This window comes from Phragmites australis, chromosome 18 (genome assembly GCF_958298935.1).
Source record: "Phragmites australis chromosome 18, lpPhrAust1.1, whole genome shotgun sequence".
NCBI classification, from domain to species: Eukaryota; Viridiplantae; Streptophyta; class Magnoliopsida; order Poales; family Poaceae; genus Phragmites; species Phragmites australis.
Genome location: NC_084938.1, coordinates 20,436,764 through 20,463,473, shown reverse-complemented (window position 1 = coordinate 20,463,473; position 26,710 = coordinate 20,436,764). Strand labels below are relative to the sequence as shown.

Below are 26,710 nucleotides of genomic sequence, written 5' to 3'. Positions count from 1 at the left end.
AATTTGTTCTATGTTGAGATTTTGTGATCACACCATTTCAGATGATTGTGAAAATTTTATACACTTTTCATCAATCATTGCAGATATTGCAACAACAATATCATCATCATCAAAATCACCCAATAGGTGTAGCGCCCTTTCCTTATACATGCTAACACTTAGGATACAAAATTTTGTGGCAATAAACGGTACAACAAGACATCCAAGGCAAAGTGAAGGTTTCCAACATGCACAAAATGAGTGGAATTGCACAATGCAAATATCATTTCAACAGAAATGATAATATAAACAACCCTCAAGTTTGTCAATGGCATAGATGTAAGAATTATCGTACAAACAAATACTAGGTTACCTAACTTTGGGTCTATTTGTATCTCAAATATATTGGGAAAACCAAGCAATTTAAAGGGGATAAGCTTGAAGCTCACTTCAATGCACAACCAGATAGTAGACTGTTCTTCAACCATTTCTCTGATGGAGAACAATGATTTGGTCTGAAAAAAGGAGAAAGATATCCTTAGTGTAAATGATATGCTTGTGGACTTTATTTCCCAAGATACGTTGGGAGACCACTATTAGTCTTCTAATCATCCCCTAAATGTCATATACCTACTATTATTCTATGTGATATTGTATATTATATATCACTATATAAAATAGTGTCTCTCAAGACATGATACTCAAGAAAATTAGCATTGTATGTATTCTATATATGAGTTAAATTCCTACTGAATTTCCTCTAATATATATAGAAATTTTATAGGATGCAATCAAATGGAAGAAGAAATTTGTTTAGTGGAAAGTTGTACCACTAACATAATTTTTCGGAAGAAAAAATATTTCCACACTCTAAAACATGAAAATACTATGATCATCGCTAAACATGATATGTTAATTATGGATTTGAATTGAACCACAATTATTCTCTCTATGTGTACATACTTAATGATCATAGATGCCCTCTTATATCCTGATTTAACTCATACCTTATTCAGTTATAAAGACATCAGTCTAAATAGTTTTCATATGGCAAACTAAGAATGGTGATGAATATTTCTCACCAAACCCAATGGATATGACAAGCAAATGCTTGAGAAAATTTCTTTCCTATAATCTGGATTGCATCATACATACATCAATCTTGTATCACATCGTGTGTTCAAGATAATTTTTCAGAATATGTCACCTTGGTCATCCTGGTTTACGGATGATAAGAAAATTATCAGTAATTCTATTGGTCACAACATCAATGTTGCAAAATTTCTAAAATCCTTAGATTTTGTGTGCACCACATGTGCCACAGGGAAATTAATTTTAAGACCCTTTTACCTTAAAATTAAAAATGAGTTACTTAATTTCCTTAATGCATTTAAGGAGATATATTTGGCCTTATTTAGAAATTATCTTAGCCATTAAGGTACTTTATGGTGCTCATAGACGCATCCATAAATTTCTTGCTCAAATTACCAAATTAAGAGCAAATTATCTTGAACACAGGATAATATCCATTGAAATGGATAATTTTGTTGAATTCACTTCACGAGCTTTTAATTATTATTGAATGCCCTTAGGCATTAACATTGAGCATTTAGTACCTTATGTGCACACTCTAAATGGTCTAGCTGAAATATCTCATCAAAGAGAAATTAAATTAATTGCACAATCATTATTTCAGAATTGCAATTAACCAACCTCATGTTGGAAGTTATGAGGTCTTACACGGCGCATATTTAATTCAAATAAGACCAACTTCATATCACACGGTTTCCTGTTGCAGTTAGTACATGAATATCAAATAAGTATTTCCATCTACGAAAAGTTGGTTACACTATATACGTACCGATATCACCACCGCATCATACATCAATAGGCAATCACAGAAAATTGAGGATCTATATGAGGTATATTTTTCGTCAATCATAAAATACTTTGAGCCCCTGATAGGGGACATATTCATAGCCTGATACGTTGATGAGGATAATTTCTAAGCATTATGGGAGATCACAAGTACCATAAAGAATGTTAGGAAATAAATTAGAATGTCACATGCATTCAGCCCTTAGATCGACGTACTAAAGAATCCAAACAAGAAATTCAAGGATTAATAAATTTATAACACATTGCATATATGTAACATATTCATTTACTAACAAACAAAGGTGTCACTAAATCATATCCCAGCACTTAATGTGCTAGAAGGAGTGGAGGTACCAAATAAAATCACTCAACTCCCAAATAAATATAAGATGGAGAGAAGTACCATCATAAGGGACATTGCTTGTTAAAAGCATCCGCAGAAATAAAGAAAGTTTACTTTCAAAATAGTAAATGCAAAGCAACCTAAAGTTTTAGACACCTTACAGATATTTAATATCCAAGGCCTACGGATGCTCAATATCCAAGACCCAACACAAATGTGCGCAATACTTTAGGTGCTGGGATATCGGAACACCCTAACTTCATTGTCGTGAGAAATTACAAGGAGTTAGAAGGGGTAAATAAAATATCCACAAATCATATCAATTCAGAAGAATCACATAATAGAAAGATTATGATTGTCAACATTTATTTATTCTCAAAATAGCCAAAAACCTTAAGGTAGATCCAGAATTAAAGACCATGGTAGAGTGCTTGAAGCGCTCGGACTGGATCAAATGGAAGAAGCCAATTGAGCCAGAATTATACTTGCTTAAGAAAAGAGGGGTATTTATATTAGTAATATTTAGTCCCTAAGATACCTTCCCAATAGGATCAAAATGGGTTTTCATCCGCAAACGGAATGAAAATAATGAGGTGGTGAGATACAAAGCGATGCTTGTAGCATAAGGTTTAACACAAAGACTAACATTGATTTGATGTAACATAACGTCTAGTTATGAGTGGAGTAACGTTCTGATATTTAATATTATTGGTCGAATCTGATTACTTGATTCAGAAATAATATGAAAGTCTCTGAAGGGCTTAAAATTCTGAATTGCAAAATAAATCGTAACATGTATCGTATAAAATCACTCTATGGCTTAAAACAATCGTGTAAAATATGGTACAAACTGACTAAATGAGTTCCTTCTGCAGAAGAGTTACTCAAATAATGATGATTACTCACATATATTTATAAATAAATTCTCAATTAAATTTTGTATCATCTTAGTATATATAGATGATCTCCATATCATCAAAAATACACAAGAAACATGCAATCATCTTAAGATAGAATTTGAGGTGAAAGATTTGGGTAAATCAAATTTTGCTTAAATCTACATCTTAAGCATATTTGCTTAGAAATACTTGTATACTAATCTGCATATACTAGAAGATATTGAAGAAATTCAATATAGATATATCTTATCCATCAAAATACCTATGATCATTCAACCCCTTAATATGGATAAAGATCCATTCAAATCCCAGGATGATAATAAAAAGATATTAGGATCTGAAATTTCATATCTCAGTATCCTTAAAGCCCTAATATATTTTGCAAATTACAACATGTCTAATTGTATTTACAGATAACTTACTAGCTAAATATAGCGCAACTCCAACAAAATAACATTAGGTAGCAGTAAAGGATATCCTCAAGGTATAAGAGATCTTGGTTTATTCTATCAGAAAACCCAAGACCTGTCGTATCCCTATAATATCAGATAACAGACAGACTTTATATTCTTAAATGGTGGAAAAGTCTTTTAATAGAAGTCATTAAAACCAGACTCTCATGGCTACCTCTATTAATCGTTCTGAAAATAATTATATGATGCATCACATGAATGTGTATAGCTTCACAGAATAATTAACGTACATACAAGAATCATGTTGTATTGATTTATCATAATTATCTACCATTATCTATAAAGATTATATTGCTTGTATTATTGAAATGCGTACATGTTATATAAAGAGCAATATCACAAATCATATTGCTTCAAAATTATTTTAACCTCCTGAATTACAAAAAATAAGGAGATAAATACTTTACAAATGATAATCTTACAGATTTATTCATAAAATCTTTACTAATATATTTTTCATTCAAAGTTCAAGAGGAATAAACTCCTATGATATGTAGCATGTTAATAATCATTAGATTATAAATATTACAGTCTTTTCTTTTATGAGTTTTTTCTATCAACATTTATCATATAAGGTTTTTAACAAGACAATATCAATATAAGCATATATATATATATGTTATATCATTTTCTCTAAGTTTCAAATGAGTTTTCAATGGCATATTACAATTATACTTTTTCTCATATTTTTTCCACAGGTTTTTTTAAGAAACATTCTATTTAATTTATACAGATATCCACATTGATATTGGAGTGTTACGAAGATGGTCAATCGGACATAACATTCTATTTAATTTATACAGATATCCTCATTGATATTGGAGTGTTACGACGGTGATCAATCCGACATAACAGTTGGATGTACCTCTATACAGGGAGGTGCCTGTTCAGAAGGTATCCTTCTGAATAGGTATTATCTCGTCTCTTCATCATGTATAAATGTATGACCAAATTAATGAAATAAATGAATCTCTCAATTCTTTATTCTCTCAATCACTCTGTTTACACTTCACTAAAACAACAGATTTGTGATTCTGCTCTGCTCTGCGCCCCCCCCCCCCCCCCAACCTAACCAAACTGCTTTCAGGGTTTTCCATCCTTGAGAATATACCAAAACGGAGTTCTAGGTTCAGCTTGGGAGTACCCTTTCTGTTTCACACCCAAACCTTCAACGTGTCAAAAATCATCGACACGCACACACAAAGTAGATAAGCTCAGACAGTTTTTCCACCCTAAAAAAATCAATCTTTGAAACTTCATTTCACATAAAAACTACAGACATCAAGAGCTGTTTGCTGCCTGCTGATGTTGATAAGCATGGCTTTACCTGTACAACCGAAACAGGGGAAAAATAAGAACACACAGCACCCATACATGCGGACAGGCTCGTTGAGGCAATGCCTTCCAGAAAATTTGGAACTTGCAAGCTCTTAAAACTATACCAGAACTCATTGAATATAACAGAGCCAACAAATGTAGAGGACGTTGATGCAAAATTTCTAGATGACATCTATGCAGACCGTTTCCAGTTTCAAAAATGCATTAAGCAAAAAAAACATGAGAAGGCGATTTGATGATGATTTCTGGAACCAGCCTCCACCGTAGCAATCAGAAACAAGCTGAATCTGCATCCTCCAAAGCATCCGAGGTGCTGAAATTACAACATATACAAACAGGCATGAGACTAGAGAGTTGTAAGCAACTACATGCAAAAGAAAAAATAATGGGAATCTTGCTTAGTACACATGCTTGCAAATATTGGAGTTATTGTTTTTACTAGTTGCCATATATACCACACACACACATCAACTCATGATCATTAAAATGGTACAGAAGTTGGGATAACATGCAACTTCACGAGTTATCAAAGCACACTACTGTGAAAGTACACAAATGGGTGAGCAAAGATTCATGCATACAAACTGAAACAAGGAGATATAGTCCACCTACATTCTTGAATATTACATTTTGGATGACATCTTCATCCAACTGGAATAGAAGAGCTAACTTTTATTTTCTCGTAGCCATTCAACAAAATTGTCTAGAATCAAAGGCCAAGCAAGGTCTGAATCATAATTGTCAAGTGATGGGAAGTTTATCTGCATTAGAAAAAGTGAATGTGAAGTGTGAATGACGGCTGAAAGAAAATGCTAAATCTGGTAAATAGGATTATAAGGTTTAGCTATTCCAAAAAAAAAACATGAAATGCTGCAAAACAGTAGGATGTTTAAAACATGACCTCATTGCAGAACCGAAGAAATCCCATCCACTGGTCCATGTTTATCACCTTGTACTCGTTTTGGCACTGAAACATACAGTTAAAAAAGCATGCTGATTAAGCAAATACGAGCCCACAAAATTAAGGGATGAAGAAAACAAAAAATCAAAAAATCAGTAACCATTACCTTGAGGTAATTATTAAGCTTGTCAACCTGGGGGCGGAACTGCAAGCCCAATACTAGATTCAGCAACTCACAAGCAACTGGTATTTCTATACATTTCTTCTTATCCTCTGAGCAAACAAGATCCAGATTTAAAGTTTGACAGAGATAGCAGCCACTTTAATCACTTTAATGTGCAGTTATAATAGCAAGTAACATTACCTGTGAGGCAATAACGAAATGCATATGTATAGAAATCCTGGAAATTGGACGGCCTTGTAACCTGGATTTGTAAAGCAGATCCAGTTGTCCGCAAGTCAGTTACACTAGAACAAAAATTATCGGCAGTCGATGATAGCTCATTATTCCATTACAATCGCAAGGTGGCAATATCTTGTGATACTTCACATGATTGAATTTCTTGATTACGGAGTACTTTCTTCACTCAACAAACTACAACATCTTTGACATACATGTAATGCTCCACTGCATATTTGGGGAGACAAACTCACCTCTTGGACCAGTTCTGGGAATGCTTTATTCAGCTTATTGATACTGTCAGCTCGCAGAGCTTTCAACCCAGTTCGCCATTCCGCCTGTCAACACAGGAGTATGTATTATCAGTCAACACTCGAAAGCATAAAACAAGTCTATACAAACCAAGTTCTTCAATTAAAAGCAGTTAGAACAATCGAGAAGTAATGCATACCAAGGTAAAATAACCTTGCTTCTCACACCCCATTTTCCTGACACAAGATATATGGCATCTATTAGGTATTCTGTCAAAGGGACGAACAATTAGGAAATTTTAGAGAACAGATGACATACCATGCTAACATTAGAATCCTCACATCAGTATGGGAAACTTCAAGATGAGAACAGAGTGTTTCAATGCCTTCTGGGCTGTTCCAACACGGGAAAAAAATCAGTAATTTTGCACTGGTACAATGATGTCTCTCAAAGTTGTGTAGAGCATACAACTTTAATGGCAGTTGCATGGAGTGGGCAATGGGAAAAAGGCCATACAGTACATGGCTTCTCTACCTAAGAAAGTAACATCAATTAAAATTAATTACTTACATAGAGGTACATGCAACTACAGTACATCTTGTAATATCTATCAAGTACAATAGAACACTTTGCAAATGAGCTTATGTAAATTATGGGTCGATGGCAACCACTACATGCTATTGTGTTAGACCAAGAACACCACTCCCAAATGGTCATCACAATGGATCCAGAAAAAAATGTTGTGTGAAACAAACAACTCCTGTGGACCTTTGTTATTCAGTACAGTCCTCCCCTACTGTTATCAGAGAGCTGAACATCTTGTAAATGAAAATCGGTACACCCTTAGTTGGCACTAAGCACCTTGTAGTTCTGTCTACAGTAGCCATTACATTTAGAGCTTCTCTGTGGTGTTCTGTATATTATATATTTCTAATTGCGAACCAAGCTACAAATTTTTGTCTGCTAATTAGGAGCTAGCATGTCACCTATATAATAGAAAGAGGATCCAAATGAGCAGCAAAAATAACGTGGCAAAGCATTGAGAATCACCAGAGAAAAAACTTACTCAATCATGCCGGATGAATTATCAGCATAAGTATAGAAAAGTTGATCAATCCGTTCTATTTCCTTGGAAACTGCTTTAGTAGGGCCTGGAACTAATAGTGAAAATGTTACCACAAAGAGATAAATAGGAAGCACATACCATAGATGTCAAAATTAAGTTGAAGGCAATAACTATGTGTAAATTAGGTAATTTCAATTTCTAGAAGATAGATTAGAAAATAAACAGAAATTACAGAAAGAAAGCCACGGCTTTACATAAGGAAAACAGCTGACTAACATTACAAATATCATAACGCCCCACTCATCCCTTGCAAAGAATAGAACAAGGTGTATAAATATTGCTCTGTCATATTTGCTGGATCAATTTAAGTTTTGAACACATCACATGAAAACACTCTGTAAAGGTTTAAGGTTAGGCTAACAACATAACTTCAAACAGGAAATGCATCTGGACACATACACGCATATGGACATTTAGGCATGCACACACTTAACACACCAAGACAGATATGTACAAGCAATTAGACAACTAAATGAGAAAGAAAAGGAATCAGTGCAGCTCACCACGTTGTGCTTTCCTGCTGGTCAGGTTTGTACTGACTCCTTTTCTTTTTCTGTTTTGTTTTTCATTTACTTGTTCCGCACCTAAATATAATTATTTGCTTAGTATTCATTCAGATATACATACCCTAAAAGAGATAACACAGGAGCCCCTACTCCAGCGCATTTGAAAGACAAGATATTGTGACGATAATGTAGTACCAAGAAAATGCATACTAAAACCAATCAAGACACAAGCTAAGCTGATGGGCAAATAGTGTGAAATTAATTAAATAACTTGTAGTTACACGCACACAACTTCAATTTAAGCTTCTCAAACTGTCAAATTAAGGCTTTCTGGAGTATAACTGAATATTAGAGAAAGTCACCGCAGATTCATGAGTAAACTAATTGCCCAAATGAGAAAAAGCAAACTAGCCACTTAGGAGATGATGCAGCATGAAAAGGAGTGAGAATTATTAGTGAGGTGGCAAAAAGGATCAAGTAAACCACTCAATAATGAGATACTCCAGACACTTGTGGGTATCAATAGGGAGTAATTAGCTAACCTTGAACATTCTTGAGGGTATGGGATACTAGGGCCCTCACGCATGTAATTTCTTAATTGGTACGGTACAACACGCCAAATTCCCTAATCCCTTCTAATCTTCTACCAGAACTAACACTTATGTTGTCTCCATCTACTTTTATTATTTATGATTGCACAGCTACATTCTTCATCTAGCGATTTCTGTACATGCAAATCAATGTTACCAAGCAATACCAAGAGATGGTTGCTATTTCGTATGAATCTACTAAAACTAGGTTAATCTCAATTATGGAAAGAATACATTCCCATGAACTTACTAAGAAAAGAAGGGGGGGGGGGGGGTCCATCAAAACTTTTCTAACATGGCCACCACAATGATAGCAAACGATTAACAAATACTTCCTGCAGTTCGGAATAAGTATAGAATTTACACACTACACCTAGCAATCTAAGGTTCTCATAGTTCAAAAATCGCAACAGATACAGTAAACTCGTAAAATGGAGTCATTAGTGTGAATTTCTGCTCTTTATCTTTGCTTAGAAACCAGTTAACATAGCTCAGAACAGGACCTGACCTGTCAATTGCCATAAATTTACAGCGAACATAAATCTGTTACCAGCAGAACAAATCTACGGCTAACTTCACATCAAATTCAATTCAAGATTCAACACCTTTTCATACCACCACGCCAAATTGCTAAACCCCCAATCTGACCCCGCACTCTACCAATATCGTGACGCACGATTCAAACCCCGTACACCAAGCCACCAACCATCGAAGAATCGGACCGTCGAGTGCGCTACTGCACGGCGCAAACCTCGAGATTGGATCTTCTCGAGGCAAGAACACCCCCATCGAATCTTGCACATAGAAATCTGAACCCATCCGCGCGCCAGGAAGCTCGCGACCCGCTCAAGAAACAAGAAAACAAGGCGGGGGGGGGGGGGATGGGATCCGAGGGTGAGGCGTTACCGGAGCTGGCGGCCGCGGCGGACGACGACGACTTCTTCGAGGATCGCCTCATGGTCGCAGCTGGCTTCTTCTCCCCTCGCCGATTCGGCTCCCCTCACGTTCTTCTCCCCTCCGCTCGTCGAGTTCTCTCTTCACGGTTGCGAGTCTCGAGTTCGCTGTCGAGGGGAGCAGAGAGGGGAGAGGAGGGAGGAAGGCGGAGGGGGGCAAAGTGGAGCCCTCTCTTCTTATAGGATTCGGCCCACGTGCGGGCCCGGCTCAATACATGGGCCATCACGGCCTCGTTTTTTTCCTTACAGGGTTGATTTTTTAACTAGGGTTTAGCCCCCGGCTAAGAATAACTGAACCGCCATTACCTTTTTCCTGTTCTTTACTGGTCCGGCATTTTTTTTCTCTTTACCTCATATATTCCCCTCTTGAATGAATAAATACTACTTTTTTTTGTCTCCAGGTGTGAAGGTGATCGCGATTCAATACGAAGCGCTTAGTTTAAAGGGTAACTCGAACTGTGAAATTATAAATATGCACGTTTTGAAAAATACTATTGCAAAGGTCGAAATTAGACGACTGCTATTATAATTTTGTGATTTCTTTGAGATATGCCATTTTGGACCAAAATGCCCATGTATGTCTTCTTCCTCCTCTTCTTCGGTGGCACCGGCGGCCCTTGCGCGGCGGCGAATGGTGGTGCCATTCGGTTGAGAGTCATCAGCATGAGCAATAGCATGGGATGAGGAACTCGTTTGAGGCACTCACAGCGGCTGGCGACGACCGGAAGACAGTCAGCGACGCATGGGAACAGGGAGGATGAGTGTGACTTTTGGTCGACCGAAGGCGGTAGAAGGTGCAATATGCGGAGGGGAAGCTAGCATGGGGTCCTCAGGCCAAGGGCTTGACCGAGGACCTGCGGCCAGAGGAGGTGTAACACCCAAAGTTTTAGTATTTTAGAAAATAGCAAAATTCACTCCAAATTAAAACTTTTTCTAATTATTACCAGTATAAAATCAAGGAAATATATATTATATTATTTTGGCTAAGTATTCCAGAGATCACCAAATTAATTTCCCAATTAATCCTTGCAGTAAAGTAAGCATATATATTTTTGGTTTATTGTTTTATGGTTCTTTGAGTGGCGATTCGAAATTGGATGTCTCTCAAATTCGATCTCTGTCGGAGGGTGAACTCCTGTCGCAGGGATCCCGAGAGACCCCTTTTTAAAGATTCGGCTGGGGGATGATCCTGAATAATTTCGTCGGAGAAATAAATGGAAGTGGAAATAAATGCAACGGCCGGTGGTGGGGGATGATTGACCTAGTGCAAAGGGAAGTAAATGCACTGGAGTTTAGACAGGTTCGAGCCGCACGGAGGCGTAATACCCTACTCCTGTATGGATGCAATAATCTTCACTAAGGGGGATCCCTCAGGAATATATCTGGTTACAAGAATGTATTGTCTAACTAAGAGCTTGAGGCTACTTGTTCTAGCTTTGCTCAGGCTTGCTTGCCGTGTTCTTCGTCTAAGTGTGGCACGGTCGATTGCTTGGGCTTGTTCTCTCCTCCGATGCTTCGAGTCAATCCGGTGTCTCGGTCCAATCTTCTCTTCTTTCTGTACGCCCATCCTTTTATGCACTCGTCGGCCACGACATACCCCGAACGGGAAAGAAGGGGCACAAGTTCCAAGACGCCACGACTGAGAAAGGCGTCATCATTTCCTCTGGGCGAAGTGACAGGGGCGGTGGAAAAATGCGGCGCGCGTCCGACCACCCGTCACTGTGGACGCCCTGGTGCCGGGCGCCGTTGAGAGGGCCCACCGAGCAGCCACAGAGGCACCTGGCGCGCCCATCCTGTCTTGTTCCTCTGCCACGGCAGGGTGGCAGGCGGAACGCCTTGATCCTGGCAACATTATCCCGAGATACACCGGATGATACGGGACGGGACCCATGCAATTAATGGCCCCACGCCTCTCTGCCAAAGCATGGCAAGGACTGACACTGCGGCGGGAGCAGTTGGGGATGTCAGGATGTCAGGCCGCGCACGCCCATTAAATGCAGCCTCGGACCTCTGACTGGTTGACACCTCGTCGGCGGGCCCCTCGGGGGCCCTTCTGGGTCGTCGGGGCACCGAGTGCTCGGGGGTACTGTTCACCTCCCCGAGCACTCTCTCCCGGGCACTCTCGCACGAATCTTCGGGGAACCGAGTGCTCGGGGGCTGCCACGTGCAACCCCGAGCACCCTCTCTCGAGCACTTTTGCACGAACCTTCGGGGAACCGAGTGCTCGGGGGCTGCCACGTGCAGCCCCGAGCACTCTCTCCCGAGCACTTTTGCACTGACCCTCGGGGAACCGGGCGCTCGGGGGCTACCGCACGCAGCCCCCCGAGCGCTCTCTCCCGGAACTTAGCTCTTCTGATCATCGGGGGACTAGGGTGCTCGGGGGCGAGTGGGCACCTCCCCGAGCACTTTCTTCCCGGTACTTGGACTCTGCGGGTCATCGGGGAACTGGGGTGCTCGGGGACCAGAGGCTGTGGCCCCGAGCACCTTCTCCCGGAACTTAGATTTTCCTCATCCCGCAGGAGGGACCTCGCAGGAGGGTGACACGTGGCGGACGGCTGGCTTGGCCTCGGGACTCAGGGATCCCCGGTTCCTGATACACCGACAGTAGCCCCCGGGCCCATTGGCAGGTGATGGCACGGAGACTGCGGATGGGCCCTTCGTCGTGGACGAGGCCGAGGCTGGCGTAGACGCCACATGGCAGGCTTTCAAGAGGTGGCCTTTTAGACCCGGACCTCGGGTACGGCCCAGCGGGGAGACAAGCGAACGCGTGGTCACACAACTCCCGAAGGGCATGACAATGGTACGGGCGGCACACGCGGCTGCCGCGCAGATCGAGGAAAATACGCCTGGCAGCCGCTGACGCCGCACGATCGGCGGGAGATTCGCCTGGCAGTTGCGTCGACCGAGGAGGCCGTCCCGCCGAGCGAACCGTTGGCCGGCAACGTTTGAACTCTGAAATATAAAAGGGGGAGGGGATCGATCCGCCCCCCTCTTTACGCCTTCTTGCAATCTTGCTCTTGTCTCCTTCGTGCTTTGGAGCCCTTAGAAACCTTTCAGGCGATCGGAGCGCTTTCCCTCCTTTCTCTCCACCACCAGACAACCTCCGCTCCCGTCGAGATGTCGAGAGTCGGAGGAGGCCGTCGTGACAGGACTCCGGACGGCTTGCTGCCGGAGTCTCGTCTGAAGAATGAAGAGGCGGCGGCCAAAATTAGGAAGCTGCTGGTCCCCGAGGGGCAGGAGGGGGCCGTGGTGGTGACGCCGGCGAACTTCCCGCCAGCGACGACCGTTCCTGGGCAGATCATTTTGTTCACTTCTTTCCTGGCGGCGGGGTTGGTGCTGCCGTTTTCAACCTTCTTCCTCCAAGTTCTCGATACCTATGGCATCCAGCTGGTGCACTTGAGCCCCAACTCCTTCGTGGTGCTGGCGGTCTTCGCGCACCTTTGCGAGATGTTCGTGGGGGTGGTGCCTTCGGCGACGCTTCTCCGGCACTTCTTCGTCTTGCAGCCGGCCGGGAAGAAGAGGGGGTACTCCACGGCGGACGTCGCGAGGTGCTGCAACCTTCGGCTACGAGACGGCTTGGGGGAGTAGTACATCCCCCAGGTGCTGCGCAGCAAGTGGGAGGAATGGCGACGGGACTGGTTCTTCGTCAACGTTGACCCCCATGATCGTCTCGCTCTACCGGAAGTGGCGGCGGAACCCCGGAGGTCGACGTGGGAGGCGCCGCCGCTGGAGGACGCGAGGTTGGAGCCGGTGTTCGAGCGCATCAGACTCCTGCGCGACTCCGGGCTGACCTCGGTCATGGTGGTGGCGGACTTCTTGCGCCGTCGCCTGGCGCCCCTGCGGGAGCGGGCCCGGTCGTGCTGGCTCTACACCGGGCCTGAGGATATCACTCGGACCCAAATCGGCGCGAGCTGGGACCTGGGCCCAGCGGAGCTAAGGGGCATGACCCGAGTGGTGACCGGAGTGGAAGACATGAGCCGGGCGGAGCTCCCGTGGCCGGAGATGGCGCTCTGCGCCAACCCCGAGCGCGCGGCGATCATGGCGCAGCTGCCGGAGTTCGATGCCCAAGGGCTCGTGGACCGACCGAGGAGCCGGAGCCCCTAGGCCCCCGAGCTCCCTGGGTTGGAGGAGTTGGCCAGCGAGGAGGCCATGAACAGCCCGGCGCGGGCTGGTGGCGGGGCCGCTGCGGGCAGCAGCCGCCGCACCAGAGAAGAGGGCACCGCCGACAGCGTAGTAGCGGCGGCGCCGGGGGATCGGGGGAAGCGCCCCTGAGTCTACATCCCAGTGCCGGATTCCCCATCGTCGCCATCGGCAGCGGTGGCGTTCCCGGTCCTGGAACCGCGCCTTGTGAGGATGGGGCCTGACCCGGTGCCTGAGAACTACGCGACGGCCCCGCCGAGCCCTCGGCGGAAGAGGAGACGGGAGGATTCCGAGCCGGCACCGCCAGACCCGGACTTCAGGCTCCCGGCGGCCAAATGGCAGTACCGGGGGACGACGACCGAGTAAGTTTCATTCTTCGCTCTTTCTTGGGCGCTCTTTGCCCGAACTAGGCTTTGATTTTAACCTTCGTCTATCTCCCGCAGGCCGCCCACGGGCGCCGCTGCGATCGAAGGAGCGCTGGCGCTGGTGCCAGAGCCAAGCCCGCCGGCCGTGCCGAGGCAGGCAGACGCAGCGATGGCGGGGGCGCCAGCAGACGCGGCGGCCGAGGGGAGGACGGCGGAAGCGGCGACCGAGGGGAGGACGGAGCCGTCGCCCGAACCTACGGCGCTGGTGGAACCTACCCCGGGCATGCAGAGCCCGGGGCGGATGGTGGCGGAAGCAGCGGCCTTGCCGGGGCCGGCGGATGCGGCGGCCGAGGCAAGAATGCGGCCATCGCCCAAGCGCCCGGCGGCGGTCCAACCTACCCCGGGCGTGCCGAGCCCGGGGCGGATGATCGTGTGGCGACCCTTGGGGACTTTGAACCCCCCGGAGGTGAATCGTGGGGAGACCGGCGCTCCACCAGCGCCCGGCCGGCCTGCCGACCCCTTCCTGGCCGCGATCGAGGGCGTCCAGGTGGCGGTCGGGCGGCTGGGCGCGGCGGTGAACGCGAAGGAGGGGCAGCTCAAAGCAGAGCGCGCCCGGCTGATCTTGGAGAGGGCGCAGCTTGCGAGCGCCCAGGATGAGGCCCGCGCGGCGGCTGCGCGGGAGCAGAAACTCCTGGAAGATACCCGCGCGGAGGTCGCGCGGGAACGGAAGATTTTGAAGGCCGCCCGCGCCAAAGCTGCGCGGGAGTGAGAAGATGCCGCTCGCCTGGTTGAGGCATCGCGGCAGCAGGCTGCCGAGGCCCTTGCCAGGGCGGGGCAGGCGCAGGAGAGGGAGGAAGCGGTCGCGGTCCGCGAGAAGGCGGCGGAGGAGCTCCGGGCTAAGCTGACCTGCCGAGAGGGCGAGGCCGATCAGACACGCGCCGACCTCCAACGTTGGGAAGAAGACCTCCGGAAGATTGAAGAAGATATCCGCCGGTGGGAGGAGGACATCTCCCTCCGGGAGGTCGACAATGAGATCACGGCGGCAAATCTGGGCGCCCGGGAGGACTCGCTGGCCCACCAGGAGGACGTGCTGACCCGCCGGGAGGGGGAGCTGACCCGTCGAGAAGGGGAGGCTGCCGCCGCGGTAGTGGCCGTCGCGACCAAGGAGGAGGAGAACGTAAAACACGAGGCGGAGCTAACCGCCCGTGAGCGCGCCTTGTCCGAACTGGTGGCGCAGACAAAGCAAGCCGCCGGCTCTGCAACCGACGGCGGTTCTTCTGGCCCGGCCAGGGGCCAGGGACTCGAGGCGCAACTGCGGGCCGCGAAGGAGAAGCTCGAGACTGCCTTTGTCTCGTGGGTCAACCTGCAGCAAATGTTGGTGGACATACTCCGACGGATGCGGCGGGCCGTGGAGAGGGCCGGCCTTGGGCGACTCGTCGCGGACGAGAAGAGTGATAGCCCCGCACTACAAGTTCTAGGGCTTCAACAAGTCTGCGAGCGCCTCGAGGCGCTACCCTGGGCCGTCTAGGAACTCGCTGCCCGGGAAGGACGCGGCTTGGCCCACGCGGTGGCCGAGCACGTCCTGGCCTGCTACCGGAGTAGAGACCCGAACTTCCCGCTGGAGCCGGCGCGGGAAGGAGTGGTCGAAGCCGAGGGAGAGGCCACCCGGGAAGCAGTTCGGAGCACCGCTGCCGAGGTGGCGGCCAGCTTCAGGCGGGAAATGCCGCCGCCGCCAGCCCCCGGGGATGGCCCAGACGACTCCGATGCCGACTCTACCGCCGATTAGGCTTTTTGTAGTAGTTTCCTTTTCTTTTGTTTTTGTCTTGGATGGATGTAAATATGGGAGTGATCCCTCAGAAATGCTTGTATTTTCCTTGTGAATATAATGGCAGCTTTTCTTTGGGCTTGCAACTCCAGTGTTCTTGAGTACTTAGTGTTTCTTCCGATGTTTTGCCTTGAAGCCCCGGGGAGTACTCAGTCGGACTGTTCCCGACCTTTCCGTCCTCGAGAACGAAGTCGTCCCGATCGTCGTTCTTGGTGCGTTCAGCCCCCGAGCCGTCGCGAGTCCGCACCGTCTAAGTCAAAAGACACAGACACGAACTTCCTTGCTCGGGAGATGGATCGATCCAGCACGGAACACGCCATGACCGGTGAATACTTTTTTTACCTCGCGACCACTCAGTCAGTAGACCGGAGACGCGCGCGGGCGGAAATGTGACCAAGAGTCCCCGTGGTTCGGTGGTGCCCGGGCTTAAGACGGACCGAACCGAGCACTGACAGCCCGCCCATGAGGCCTAGGCTCCGGACTACTCGAGTGGCTCGAGTGATAGGATTACCCAGGGCACCTAGGGACTCGGTAGTGCTCGGGGTCCTTAAAAGCGGACCGAACACCACGACCACCATGAAGGGCTTCGGTCGGACATTACCGTACGTGCGGTACACCTTTCTACGAACCGTTCTGTCGTTTCAGGAAAAAGTAGACACACGGTAGGGTTTTGTGCGCGAGGAGATCATCTCACCGGGCAGATTAGAATACGAGGGCCCCCGAGGATGACTCGGGAACAGAGTACTATTGAACGTAAATTTGTCTGAATTTAACCACTCACCGGACAGCTGTCGGCCTTCCGGCCAACCGATCCAGGAGGGGCATGTGCTTCCGAGCTCGGGGTGCCCGGGGACTTGGTTCCTTCAACCGGAGCGCTCGAGCGTCCAGGGGCACGCGAGGATCCCGGGGTCGGGTGATCTCGACCACTCATGCCTAAGCGGTAGGACCACCCGAGGACCCTTGGGGCCGACCAGCGACCTGGGCATCGAGGCCCTAGTGGTCGAGCTGCTCTTGATGGTCGACCTATGACTTAAGAGAGAATAGGCAATTTCTTTGCTTGGTGCGCTCTGTCAGTGCGGTACTTGTTATAGACTGCTCTCGTTTTCGACCCGAGACCTCTCGAATACCCAGACCGGCGGACAAGAGCAAACAGAGGCATAACCCAGAGGTCCTATGGTCCGGTGGCGCCCGGGTATGACAGACCAGACCGAGCACCGACAGCTCGCCCCTGGGGCCTGGGCTCCAGACTACTCGAGGAGCTCGAGCGATAGGATTACCCAGAGCGCCCAGGAACTCGGTAGTGCCCGGGAGCCTGTCACGACACCGAACACCACAGCCTACCACATCGGACGTAAGTCAGCGGCAACTGCCCGAATGCATACTGATTGGGATTCTTTTATCAGCGGGGAAAATGAGAGAGCGAACTTTTTCTCGCACAATCGAGCATCTCACCAGACAGATTAAACATATAGAATCCAGAAAAATGAATTTGACATAACGACTGCACATTGAGATTTACATTGAATTGACAAATTTTACAAGGTTGGGCGACTTACCCAATGAGTGGTAGCCCCCGGTCAACTTGGGCGGGGGGAAGCCCCCGGCCTGTTGACCTGAGCCACGAGCATGGCCGTCTACGGGTAGAACCTGCGCAGGTGCTCGATGTTCCACGGGTTCGGGAGCGGCTGCCCATCTTCTGCTGCCAACCTGAAAGAACCTTCTCGCGGGACCCCGATCACGGTGAAGGGACCTTCCCACATGGGGGACAACTTATTCTTTCCTTCGCACGACTGGACGCGTCGGTGAACTAGGTCCCCCACCTCGAGAGACCGGGCCCGGACATGGTGCAGTGGTATCGCCGCAGACTCTGCTGGTATCGACCCGCCCGGACGGCGGCACGCCGTCGGCACTCTTCCAGGTAGTCAACGTCGTCGCGCCTTTGCTGCTCCTACTCACCCTCAGAATCTGCATGCATCCGAGGGGAGCCTAGAGTGAGCTCGGAGGGGAGGACCGCCTTAGCGCCGTAGACGAGGAAGAATGGAGTCTCCCCGGTGGCGCGGCTTGGCGTGGTCCGATTAGCCCATAGCACGGCGGGCAGCTCGTCCACCCATCCCTTCCCGTGCTTTGCGAGCACATCATAGGTCTGGGTCTTGAGGCCTTTCAGTATCTCCGTGTTGGCGCGCTCGACTTGCCCATTACTTCGAGGATGAGCGACGGAGGCGAAGCAGAGCTTGATGCCGAGGTCTTCGCAGTAGTCCCCGAACAGGGCACTCGTGAACTGGGTGCCATTGTCGGTGATGATCCGGTTCGGGACACCGAAGCGACTAGTGATGTCGCGGATAAACTGGAGCACCATGTTCTTGGTCACCTTGATGACTGGGACCGCCTCCGGCCACTTGGTGAACTTGTCGATGGCGACGTAGAGGTATTCATAGCCCCCGATTGCTCAGGAGAATGGATCCAGAATGTCCAACCCCTAGACCGCGAAAGGCCATGACAGGGGGATGGTGTGAAGAGCCTGAGCTGGCTGGTGAATCTGCTTTGCGTGTAACTGGCACGCCCTGCAGCACCGAACCAACTCGGAAGCATCCTGGAGAGCTGTAGGCTAGTAGAAACCTTGCCGGAAGGCCTTCCCAACCAGCGTGCAGAACGATGAATGGCCACCGCACTCGCCCTCGTGGATCTCAGCGAGAAGTTCGCCGCCTTCTGCCCGGGAGATGCATTTCAGGAGGACACCTCCTGCGCTACGCCGGTAGAGATCTCCATCTACTATGGCATAGCGTCTGGACTGCAGAGCAACTTTTTCGGCAGACGCCTCATCCCCGGGAAGGGACTTTTCCTTCAAGTACCCTCGGATGTCGGACATCCACGAGGCATCTTGAGAACATTCAGCGAGTGCAGCACACTCGCCGGACGGCGGCACCCTGACGGGGCTTCCCACTGAGGGTACCGCCGGGGTCCCCTGAATTGAGTTCGAGGTTTCCCCTTCGTCCTGTTCGGCAGGCAGGACGGAAGGCCGTGCGAGTCTTTCTTCAAAGACTCCGGCAGGGACGCGCGCACGGGAGGAGGCCAGGCGGGAGAGCTCATCGGCCAGAGTGTTGTCGCGGCGAGGGATGTACCGCAACTCCAGGCCATCGAAACGCCTCTCCAGCTTCCTAACCGCTGCCACGTACGCCGCCATTTGAGGATCCGTGCACTGGTACTCCTTGGATACCTGGTTGACCACCAGTTGGGAGTCCCCTTTGACCAGGAGGTGATGAATCCCGAGCCCCACCGCAGCTCAGAGGCCGGCAATGAGGCTGCAACTGCACGACGTACCGGAGCTCTTCACCCGTTGGGGAGGTGAGAACCACTCTGGCCCCGCGCCTTTCAGCGAGAGGGAGCCATCGAAGTGCATGACCCAGTACCCGGGCGCGTCGTGCCCAGGATACGCAGAGATCTCTTCTGGGATGACCTCGGGGACGGGTGTCCACTCTGCCACGAAGTCAGAGAGCGTCTGGCTTTTGATCGCCTGGCGACTGACAAAGTGCAGGTCGAATTCCGCCAGCTCCACCGCCCACTTGACAACACGCCCGGTGCCTTCTCGGTTCCGGAGAATGGGTCCCAATGGATACGTGGTAACCACGAGACCTTGTGCGCCTGAAAGTAGTGGCGCAGCTTCCGGGAAGCGATGAGCACGGCGTAGAGTAGCTTCTGAGCCTGGGGATACCTTGTTTTGGCCTCCTGGAGGACTTCACTGACGAAGTACACTGGTCGCTGTACCCGGCGGGCCCGGACGACGGCTTTTCCTGAGGGGTTGCTGCAGCCCCCAGGCTCGGCGGCGTGGTCAGGGCTGGCCGGGTGCTCGGGCTCGACTCCCTGATCTGGAGGAGCATAGTGCTCGGGCTCGACCCCTTGCTCGGGGGGAGCCAAGAGCTCGGGCTCGACCCCTTGCTCGGGGGGGGGGAGCCAAGAGCTCGAGCTCGACCCCTTGCTTGGGGGAAGCCAAGAGCTCGGGCTCGACCCCTTGCTCGGGGGGAGCCAAGAGCTCGGGCTCGACCCCTTGCTCGGGGGGAGCCGCGAGGACGGGTGAGTGCTCGGGAGCCACTGGGAGCTGGGACCCAGCACCTGGCCCCACGCACTCATCACGCTCCACCACCAGCACCATGCTCACGACCTGAGGAGTGGCCGAGACGTAGAGCAGTAGGGGCTCACCTTCGGAGGGAGCCACCAGCACGGGTGGCGAGGTGAGGTACTTCTTTAGATCGCGGAAGGCCTGCTCGGCCTCCGGCGTCCAGTCGAAACGACCGGTCTTCTTCAGAAGCTTGAAGAGGGGGAGCCCTCGCTCCCCGATCTTGGAGATGAAGCGCCCGAGGGCCGCCATGCAGCCGGCGAGACGCTGGACCTCTTTGAGTCGAGCCGGGGGTCGCATCTGCTCGATGGCCCGGATCTTCTCTGGATTGGCCTCGATTCCTCGGCCGGAAACCAAGAAACCGAGGAGCTTTTCCGCCGGCACCCCGAAGACACACTTCTTGGGGTTGAGCTTGAGGCGGGTGGTGCGGAGACTGTTGAAAGTCTCGGCAAGGTCCTCGAGCAGGGTGGCGCGGTCTCGGGACTTGACCACGAGATCGTCGATGTAAGCCTCGACGTTGCGGCCAACCTGTGAATCAAGGGTAATGCGAATGGCGCTCTGGAAAGAGGACCCAGCATTGCACAAACCAAAAGGCATTGACATATAACAGTAAGTCCCCACCGGAGTGGTAAAAATAGATTTTTCCTCGTCTCCTACGGCCATGCGGATCTGGTGATACCCAGAGTTTGCATCTAAAAAACATAAAAGATCGCATCCCGCGGTTGCATCTACAATTTGATCAATACGAGGCAATGGAAAAGTATCTTTAGGGCAAGCCTTATTTAGGTCGGTGTAGTCCACACACATGCAGAGCTTGCCGTTGGCCTTCGAGACGATGACTGGATTTGCCAGCCAGTTGGGGTGGAGGACCTCTCGGATAAATCCGGCGTCAAGGGGCTTGCTGACCTGCTCCCGGATGAACTCCTGACGCTCAGGCGCCTGCCGCCGGACCTTCTACTTCACCGGGCGGGTGTCCGGGCGCACCGCCAAGTGATGCTCGATCACCTCCCTAGGGATCCCGGGCATGTCAGACGGTTGCCATGCAAACACGTCTGCGTTGGCCCGGAGGAAGGTGACGAGCGCGCTTTCCTATTTGCTGCCCAGGTCACCGCCGATTCGGATGACCTGGGTAGCGCCTTCGCCCACCATGACCTCCTTCGTAGGAACAGAGGCGTCGGCGGCGAGTCGGGGTTTGGATGAAGAGGGTCCCGGGCCCCCTGTGCAGCCTTCGACTTCGGCCCGTGCTGAAACCAGAGCTATGTACGACTGCTCGAAGCAGGAGACGGCACCGCCGGAGTCGGCAATCACAGAGATGGGGCCCACTGTGCCCGGCATCTTAACCGTGAGATACGCATAATGCGCGGGCATCATGAACTTGGCGAGTGCCGGACGCCCGAGGATGGCGTTGTAGGGGAGGGGGAGCTCCGCGATGTCGAAGAGGACGTTCTTCGTGCGGAAGTTGTCCCGATTCCCAAAGGTCACGGGTAGCTCGACCTGTCCAAGGGGCAGGGAGTGCCCGGGTGTCACTCCACAGAATGGGAGCGACGGCCTTAGGCGCGTGGAGGACACCTGCAGCTTTTCGAAGGCCTCCTTGGATAGGAGGTTGAGGCCCGCACCCCCATCGATCAGCACTCTGCCGACCTTGACATTGCAGATGGTGGGGGACACCACCAGGGGTAGTCGCCCTACGGCTGCAGTACTTGCGGGGTGATCGGCCATGCTGAATGTGATCGGGGCGTCCGACCACCTCAGGGGCCTGGCGGCCTCCTCGCTCGGGGTTGCCGAGCACACCTCATGCCGCATGACCTTGATGCCACGGCACGAGGAAGGCGTGTAGGCGCCTCCGTCGATGAAGGCGACGGCATGCTCGGGCTCCTGGAAGCCGAGCTTGGCGTTGTCGGGGGTGGCCTCAACATCGCCTCCCCCGCGGGACTCGTCGCGCTCCCTCTGGCGCTGCTCGACGAGGCCTTTGACCGTACGACACTTCATGAGATCGTGCCATCTGGTCTGGTGTACAGGGCACCATTTGCCTGGCTCGGGCCCCGCGGGAGCGGGGACCCTCGCTGGAGCAGGAGCCCGGCCGGGTGCCGGGGCTCTTGCGGGAGCCGGTGCCCTAGCTGGTGCCAGGGCCCGAGGAGGGGCCCTGGCAGGGGCCCTTGCGGGCGCGGGCTGTCTGTTGGCGGCCACCCGGCGTTCTTGTCGGCGGTCGGGCTCTTGGGCCGGCCCACGGGCGGGGCCCTGGGCCGGTTCGACAGGAGCGGCTTCGCGCTTTCTTCTTTTCTTCTTTTCCCGCCTATCGGAACGGGAAGAACTTGGCTGGTCGGCGGTGGGGCGCGGAGCATGCCACGCCTGGGCCTCCGCCGCCTTGGCGCACTTATCGGCCAGTGCGAAGAGCTCCGCAGTGGTCTCGATTTCGTGCGTACCTAGCTTTTCGAGCATCCGCTCGTCGCGGACGCCCTGCCGGAAGGCGACGATAACAGCATGGGGAGCTACCCGCGGGATGGTGTTGCGGACCTGGCTGAAGCGCTGAATAAAGCACCGCAGCGTCTCCCCCTCCTGTTGCCTGACGGCGTGGAGGTCGCACTCCAAACCGGGGCGCGTGAATGTGCCCTGAAAATTAGCCACAAACTGGTGGCAGAGGTCATCCCAGGAGCTAATAGACCCTGAGGGTAAGTTCATGAGCCAAGAACGGGCAGAGCCCCTTAAGGCAACATGAAAATAATTCGCCATCACCTTTTCGCTGCCTCCGGCCACTTGAACGGCCGTAGTGTAGATCTGGAGGAACTCGACGGGGTCGATGGACCCGTCGTACTTCTCCGGCAGCTCGGGGCGGAACTTGGAGGGCCACTTGACCCAACAGAGCTCAGTGGTAAAGGCACGGCAACTGGTGCCGTACCCCGTGGCGCGGGCGGGAGTCCTTGGTGGCGAATGCCGGCGAGCCAGGGATTCCCGGTGATCATGGGCCGGGAAAGAGGAAGCCTGATCCTCTGCCTCGGCCTCCTGCCAGGTTTCCCGCTGGCGCTCGAGAGTGACGCGCGCACCCTCGTGGCCCCTCTGCTCGTTGAGACGCAAGCGGAGGTCCCGTGCTTCGGACACGGCCAGGGGGGTGGCACTCCGCCTGGAGGCCCCCCAGCCCGTGCGAACGTTGCCCGTTGATGAGCCGGTTCTGGCAGCGCCACGCTGGGTGGTGGCACGAGAACTCCCGGCCAGCACCTGGCGACGAGCAGTGCCGACCAGGGCGACGACGTCTTGGATCCCCCGGCCTTCCGGAGTGTTCGGCGTTGCCTAGACGGGCGGATGCCTAAGGAGAGCATGCGCCGCAAGCAGCGCGCTCCCCGGGCTGGCCTCGCTAAAGGCGAGTCTACGCCGAAGTGGCACCCAGCGCTGCCTAGAGGCGGACCTGGCGGCCGGGGTTTCGACCACCTGCTGGGGGTCGGATGGTGCACCGGCGGCGACGGCGGCGGCCCTGCTGGGCCCAGCACCCTGGTCCCCTTAGGAGGGAAAAGCCGCGCGCGCAGATAGTGGCTGCTGTTGGAACGCAGCAGCGACTGGGGCCTCCTGGACGTCGGGCAGCACTCCGTCACTGGAAGTGGAGCCGGAACATTGGAGACGGTGCCCACCGGCCATCTTTTTCTGTGGAAGAAAACAAACGAACAGATTCAGGGATGTTCCCCCCTACCTGGCACGCCAGCTGTCGGAGGGTGAACTCCTGTCGTAGGGATCCCGAGAGACCCCTTTTTAAAGATCGGCCGGGGGGATGATCCTGAATAAGTTCGTCGGAGAAATAAATGGAAGTGGAAATAAATGCAACGGCGGGTAGTGGGGGATGATCGACCTAGTGCAAAGGGAAGTAAATGCACCGGAGTTTAGACAGGTTCGGGCCGCACGGGGGCGTAATACCCTACTCCTGTATGGATGCAATAATCTTCTCTAAGGGGGATCCCTCAGGAATATATCTGGTTACAAGAATGTATTGTCTAACTAAGAGCTTGAGGCTCCTTGTTCTAGCTCTGCTCAGGCTTGCTTGCCGTGTTCTTCGTCTAAGTGTGGCACGGTCGATTGCTTGGGCTTGTTCTCTCCTCCGATGCTTCGAGTCAATCCGGTGTCTCGATCCAATCTTCTCTTCTTTCTGTACGCCCATCCTTTTATGCACTCGCCGGCCATGACATACCCCGAACGGGAAAGAAGGGGCACAAGTTCCAAGACGCCACAACTGAGAAAGACGTCATTATTTCCTCTCGGCGAAGTGATAGGGGCGGTGGAAAAACGCGGCGCGCGTCCGACCACCCGTCACTGTGGACGCCCTGGCGCCGGGCGCCGTTGAGAGGGCCCACCGATCAGCCACAGAGGCACCCGGCGCGCCCACCCTATCTTGTTCCTCTGCCACGGCAGGGTGGTAGGCGTAACGCCTTGATCCTGGCAACGTTATCCCGAGATACACCGGATGATACGGGACGGGACCCGTGCAATTAATGGCCCCACGCCTCTCTGCCAAAGCATGGTAGGGACTGACACTGCGGCGGGAGCAGTTGGGGATGTCAGGATGTCAGGCCGCGCACGCCCATTAAATGCGGCCTCGGACCTCTGACTGGTTGACACCTCGTCGGCGGGCCCCTCGGGGGCCCTTCTGGGTCGTCGGGGCACCGAGTGCTCGGGGGTACTGTTCACCTCCCCGAGCACTCTCTCCCGCGCACTCTCGCACGAATCTTCAGGGAACCGAGTGCTCGGGGGCTGCCACGTGCAACCCCGAGCACCCTCTCTCGAGCACTTTTGCACGAACCTTCGGGGAACCGAGTGCTCGGGGGCTGCCACGTGCAGCCCCGTGCACTCTCTCCCGAGCACTTTTGCACTGACCCTCGGGGAACCGGGCGCTCGGGGGCTGCCGCACGCAGCCCCCCGAGCGCTCTCTCCCGGAACTTAGCTCTTCTGATCATCGGGGGACTAGGGTGCTCGGGGGCGAGTGGGCACCTCCCCGAGCACTTTCTTCCCGGTACTTGGACTCTACGGGTCATCGGGGACCTGGGTTGCTCGGGGACCAGAGGCTGTGGCCCCGAGCACCTTCTCGCGGAACTTAGATTTTCCTCATCCCGCAGGAGGGACCTCGCAGGATGGTGACACGTGGCGGACGGCTGGCCTGGCCTCGGGACTCAGGGATCCCCGGTTCCTGATACACCGACAATCTCAATCTTGATTCTTTTTAGCTCAAGTCAATCAAATTCAGTTCTTTTGAATTCCAACCTATCTCAAATCCCAAGGCTTCAAGTCCAAAATCTTTTTCCTAATTCAAATACTCTATTAGATTTAGTGCCAAACTCTAATTTCAAATCGAAATTCAAAAATTCCATTTTGAATTTATCCTAAATCCTATCTTAAATCCAAACTCGATCAAATCATCGTTGAACTCGGATTCGCATGCAATCCGAATCGTACGAGTTATATCCATTCCATTCCGGTTCAATAGCTTCGCAATTCAATTTATTCAAATTGAGTAACCAATTTCTATTCAATTACATTCAATTGGATTTAATATCCAATTTACATCTCTCTCAAGATCTTTTCACGATCCCACATCTCTCTCTCAACTCTCTCTTTGTTCTCTCTCTCTCGGAGGGTGAACTCCTCAAGCGGGGATTCGGAGGGACCCCCTTTGAGATTCGGCCGGGGGGATGATTTTGAATCCGCTTTGTAGGTGAAATAAATGAGAGTAAATGAGATGTAGGTGGAATGGAACGATCGGATGCAAGAAGTAGTAAATGCTCAGGGGATTTTTAGACAGGTTCGGGCAGCACTGAGCGTAACACCCTACTCCTGTGTGTATGCTATAAATGCTCTGAGAATGTCTCTCTGAGTATCTGCTAGGTTACAAGAATATTTGTCTAGTCTAAAGCTTCGTGCTCCTTGTTCTTCGGCTGATCTATGCTTCGGTGTTCGTCCTCTGTTTGGTTCAACTGATCTCGAACTCTCCCTCTTCTTCTCCAGGGAGCCCGCCCCGCATATATACTCGCCAGGGCGGTAGCGTGCCCATAAAGGATGGCACGAGTTCCAAGGCGCCATAAATGGAAAGCAACTATCATAGGCTGCTGCGCAAGGTGACGGGGAGGGTTGAAAACGCGCCCCCGTCCGGTCTTGTTCGTCATCATGCTGTTTTTCAACGGGAGCCGCAGGGAGGGCCCACCAGGCAGCCACCGAGCAGCCCGGCGTGCCCGCTCGGTCAGAGCAGGTCTAACACAGCAGGGCGGCAGGCGGGGCACCTTGAGCTCTGCGATGTTATCCCGAGACGCGCTGGATGATGCGCGATGGGACCCGTGTATTAACTTCCTGCTAGGCCGTGGCAGGGACTGGCAGCAAGCGTGGGGGGAGCAGTTGGAAGTGACAGGCCACGCGCCCTCTTAAATGCAGCATCGGGCCTCTCACCAGTTGACACCTCACCGCTGGGCCTCTGTGGGGACCACCGGCAAAGGACTTCTCAGACCCTCGGGGAACCAAGTGCTTGGGGGCTACTGTACGCAGCCCCGAGCACTCTCTCCCGGATATGCCCTTTCTTGGTCCTCGAGAAACTGAGTGCTCGGAGAGCACTGTTCACGGCCCCGAGCACTCTCTCCCGGAACTGGCTGATTGGGTCCTCAGGGAA

The 26,710-nt window shown here is 51.4% G+C and overlaps 1 protein-coding gene across 5 annotated transcripts in view; it reads right to left on the bottom strand.

Moving 5' to 3' along the window:
- Positions 1 to 4,805: 4,805 nt before the first annotated feature.
- LOC133899493 (uncharacterized) overlaps positions 4,806 to 26,710 on the bottom strand; it is a 79,143-nt gene continuing 57,238 nt past the window's right edge. The window contains exons 2-12 of one of the 5 annotated variants that reach the window (XM_062340480.1): positions 9,592 to 9,759; positions 8,093 to 8,173; positions 7,530 to 7,620; positions 6,782 to 6,856; positions 6,663 to 6,699; positions 6,466 to 6,549; positions 6,176 to 6,236; positions 5,978 to 6,084; positions 5,812 to 5,877; positions 5,523 to 5,671; positions 4,806 to 5,223 (exon numbers count right to left, since the gene is read on the bottom strand). In XM_062340480.1, coding sequence (XP_062196464.1) covers positions 5,576 to 5,671; positions 5,812 to 5,877; positions 5,978 to 6,084; positions 6,176 to 6,236; positions 6,466 to 6,549; positions 6,663 to 6,699; positions 6,782 to 6,856; positions 7,530 to 7,620; positions 8,093 to 8,173; positions 9,592 to 9,643 — 750 coding nt within the window. In that variant the 5' untranslated portion in view covers positions 9,644 to 9,759 and the 3' untranslated portion in view covers positions 4,806 to 5,223; positions 5,523 to 5,575. Of the gene's footprint in view, positions 5,224 to 5,522; positions 5,672 to 5,811; positions 5,878 to 5,977; positions 6,085 to 6,175; positions 6,237 to 6,465; positions 6,550 to 6,662; positions 6,700 to 6,781; positions 6,857 to 7,529; positions 7,621 to 8,092; positions 8,174 to 9,591; positions 9,801 to 26,710 lie in introns of those variants that run through there. The other 4 variants (XM_062340478.1, XM_062340481.1, XM_062340482.1 and 1 more) reach the window with 4 other exon arrangements.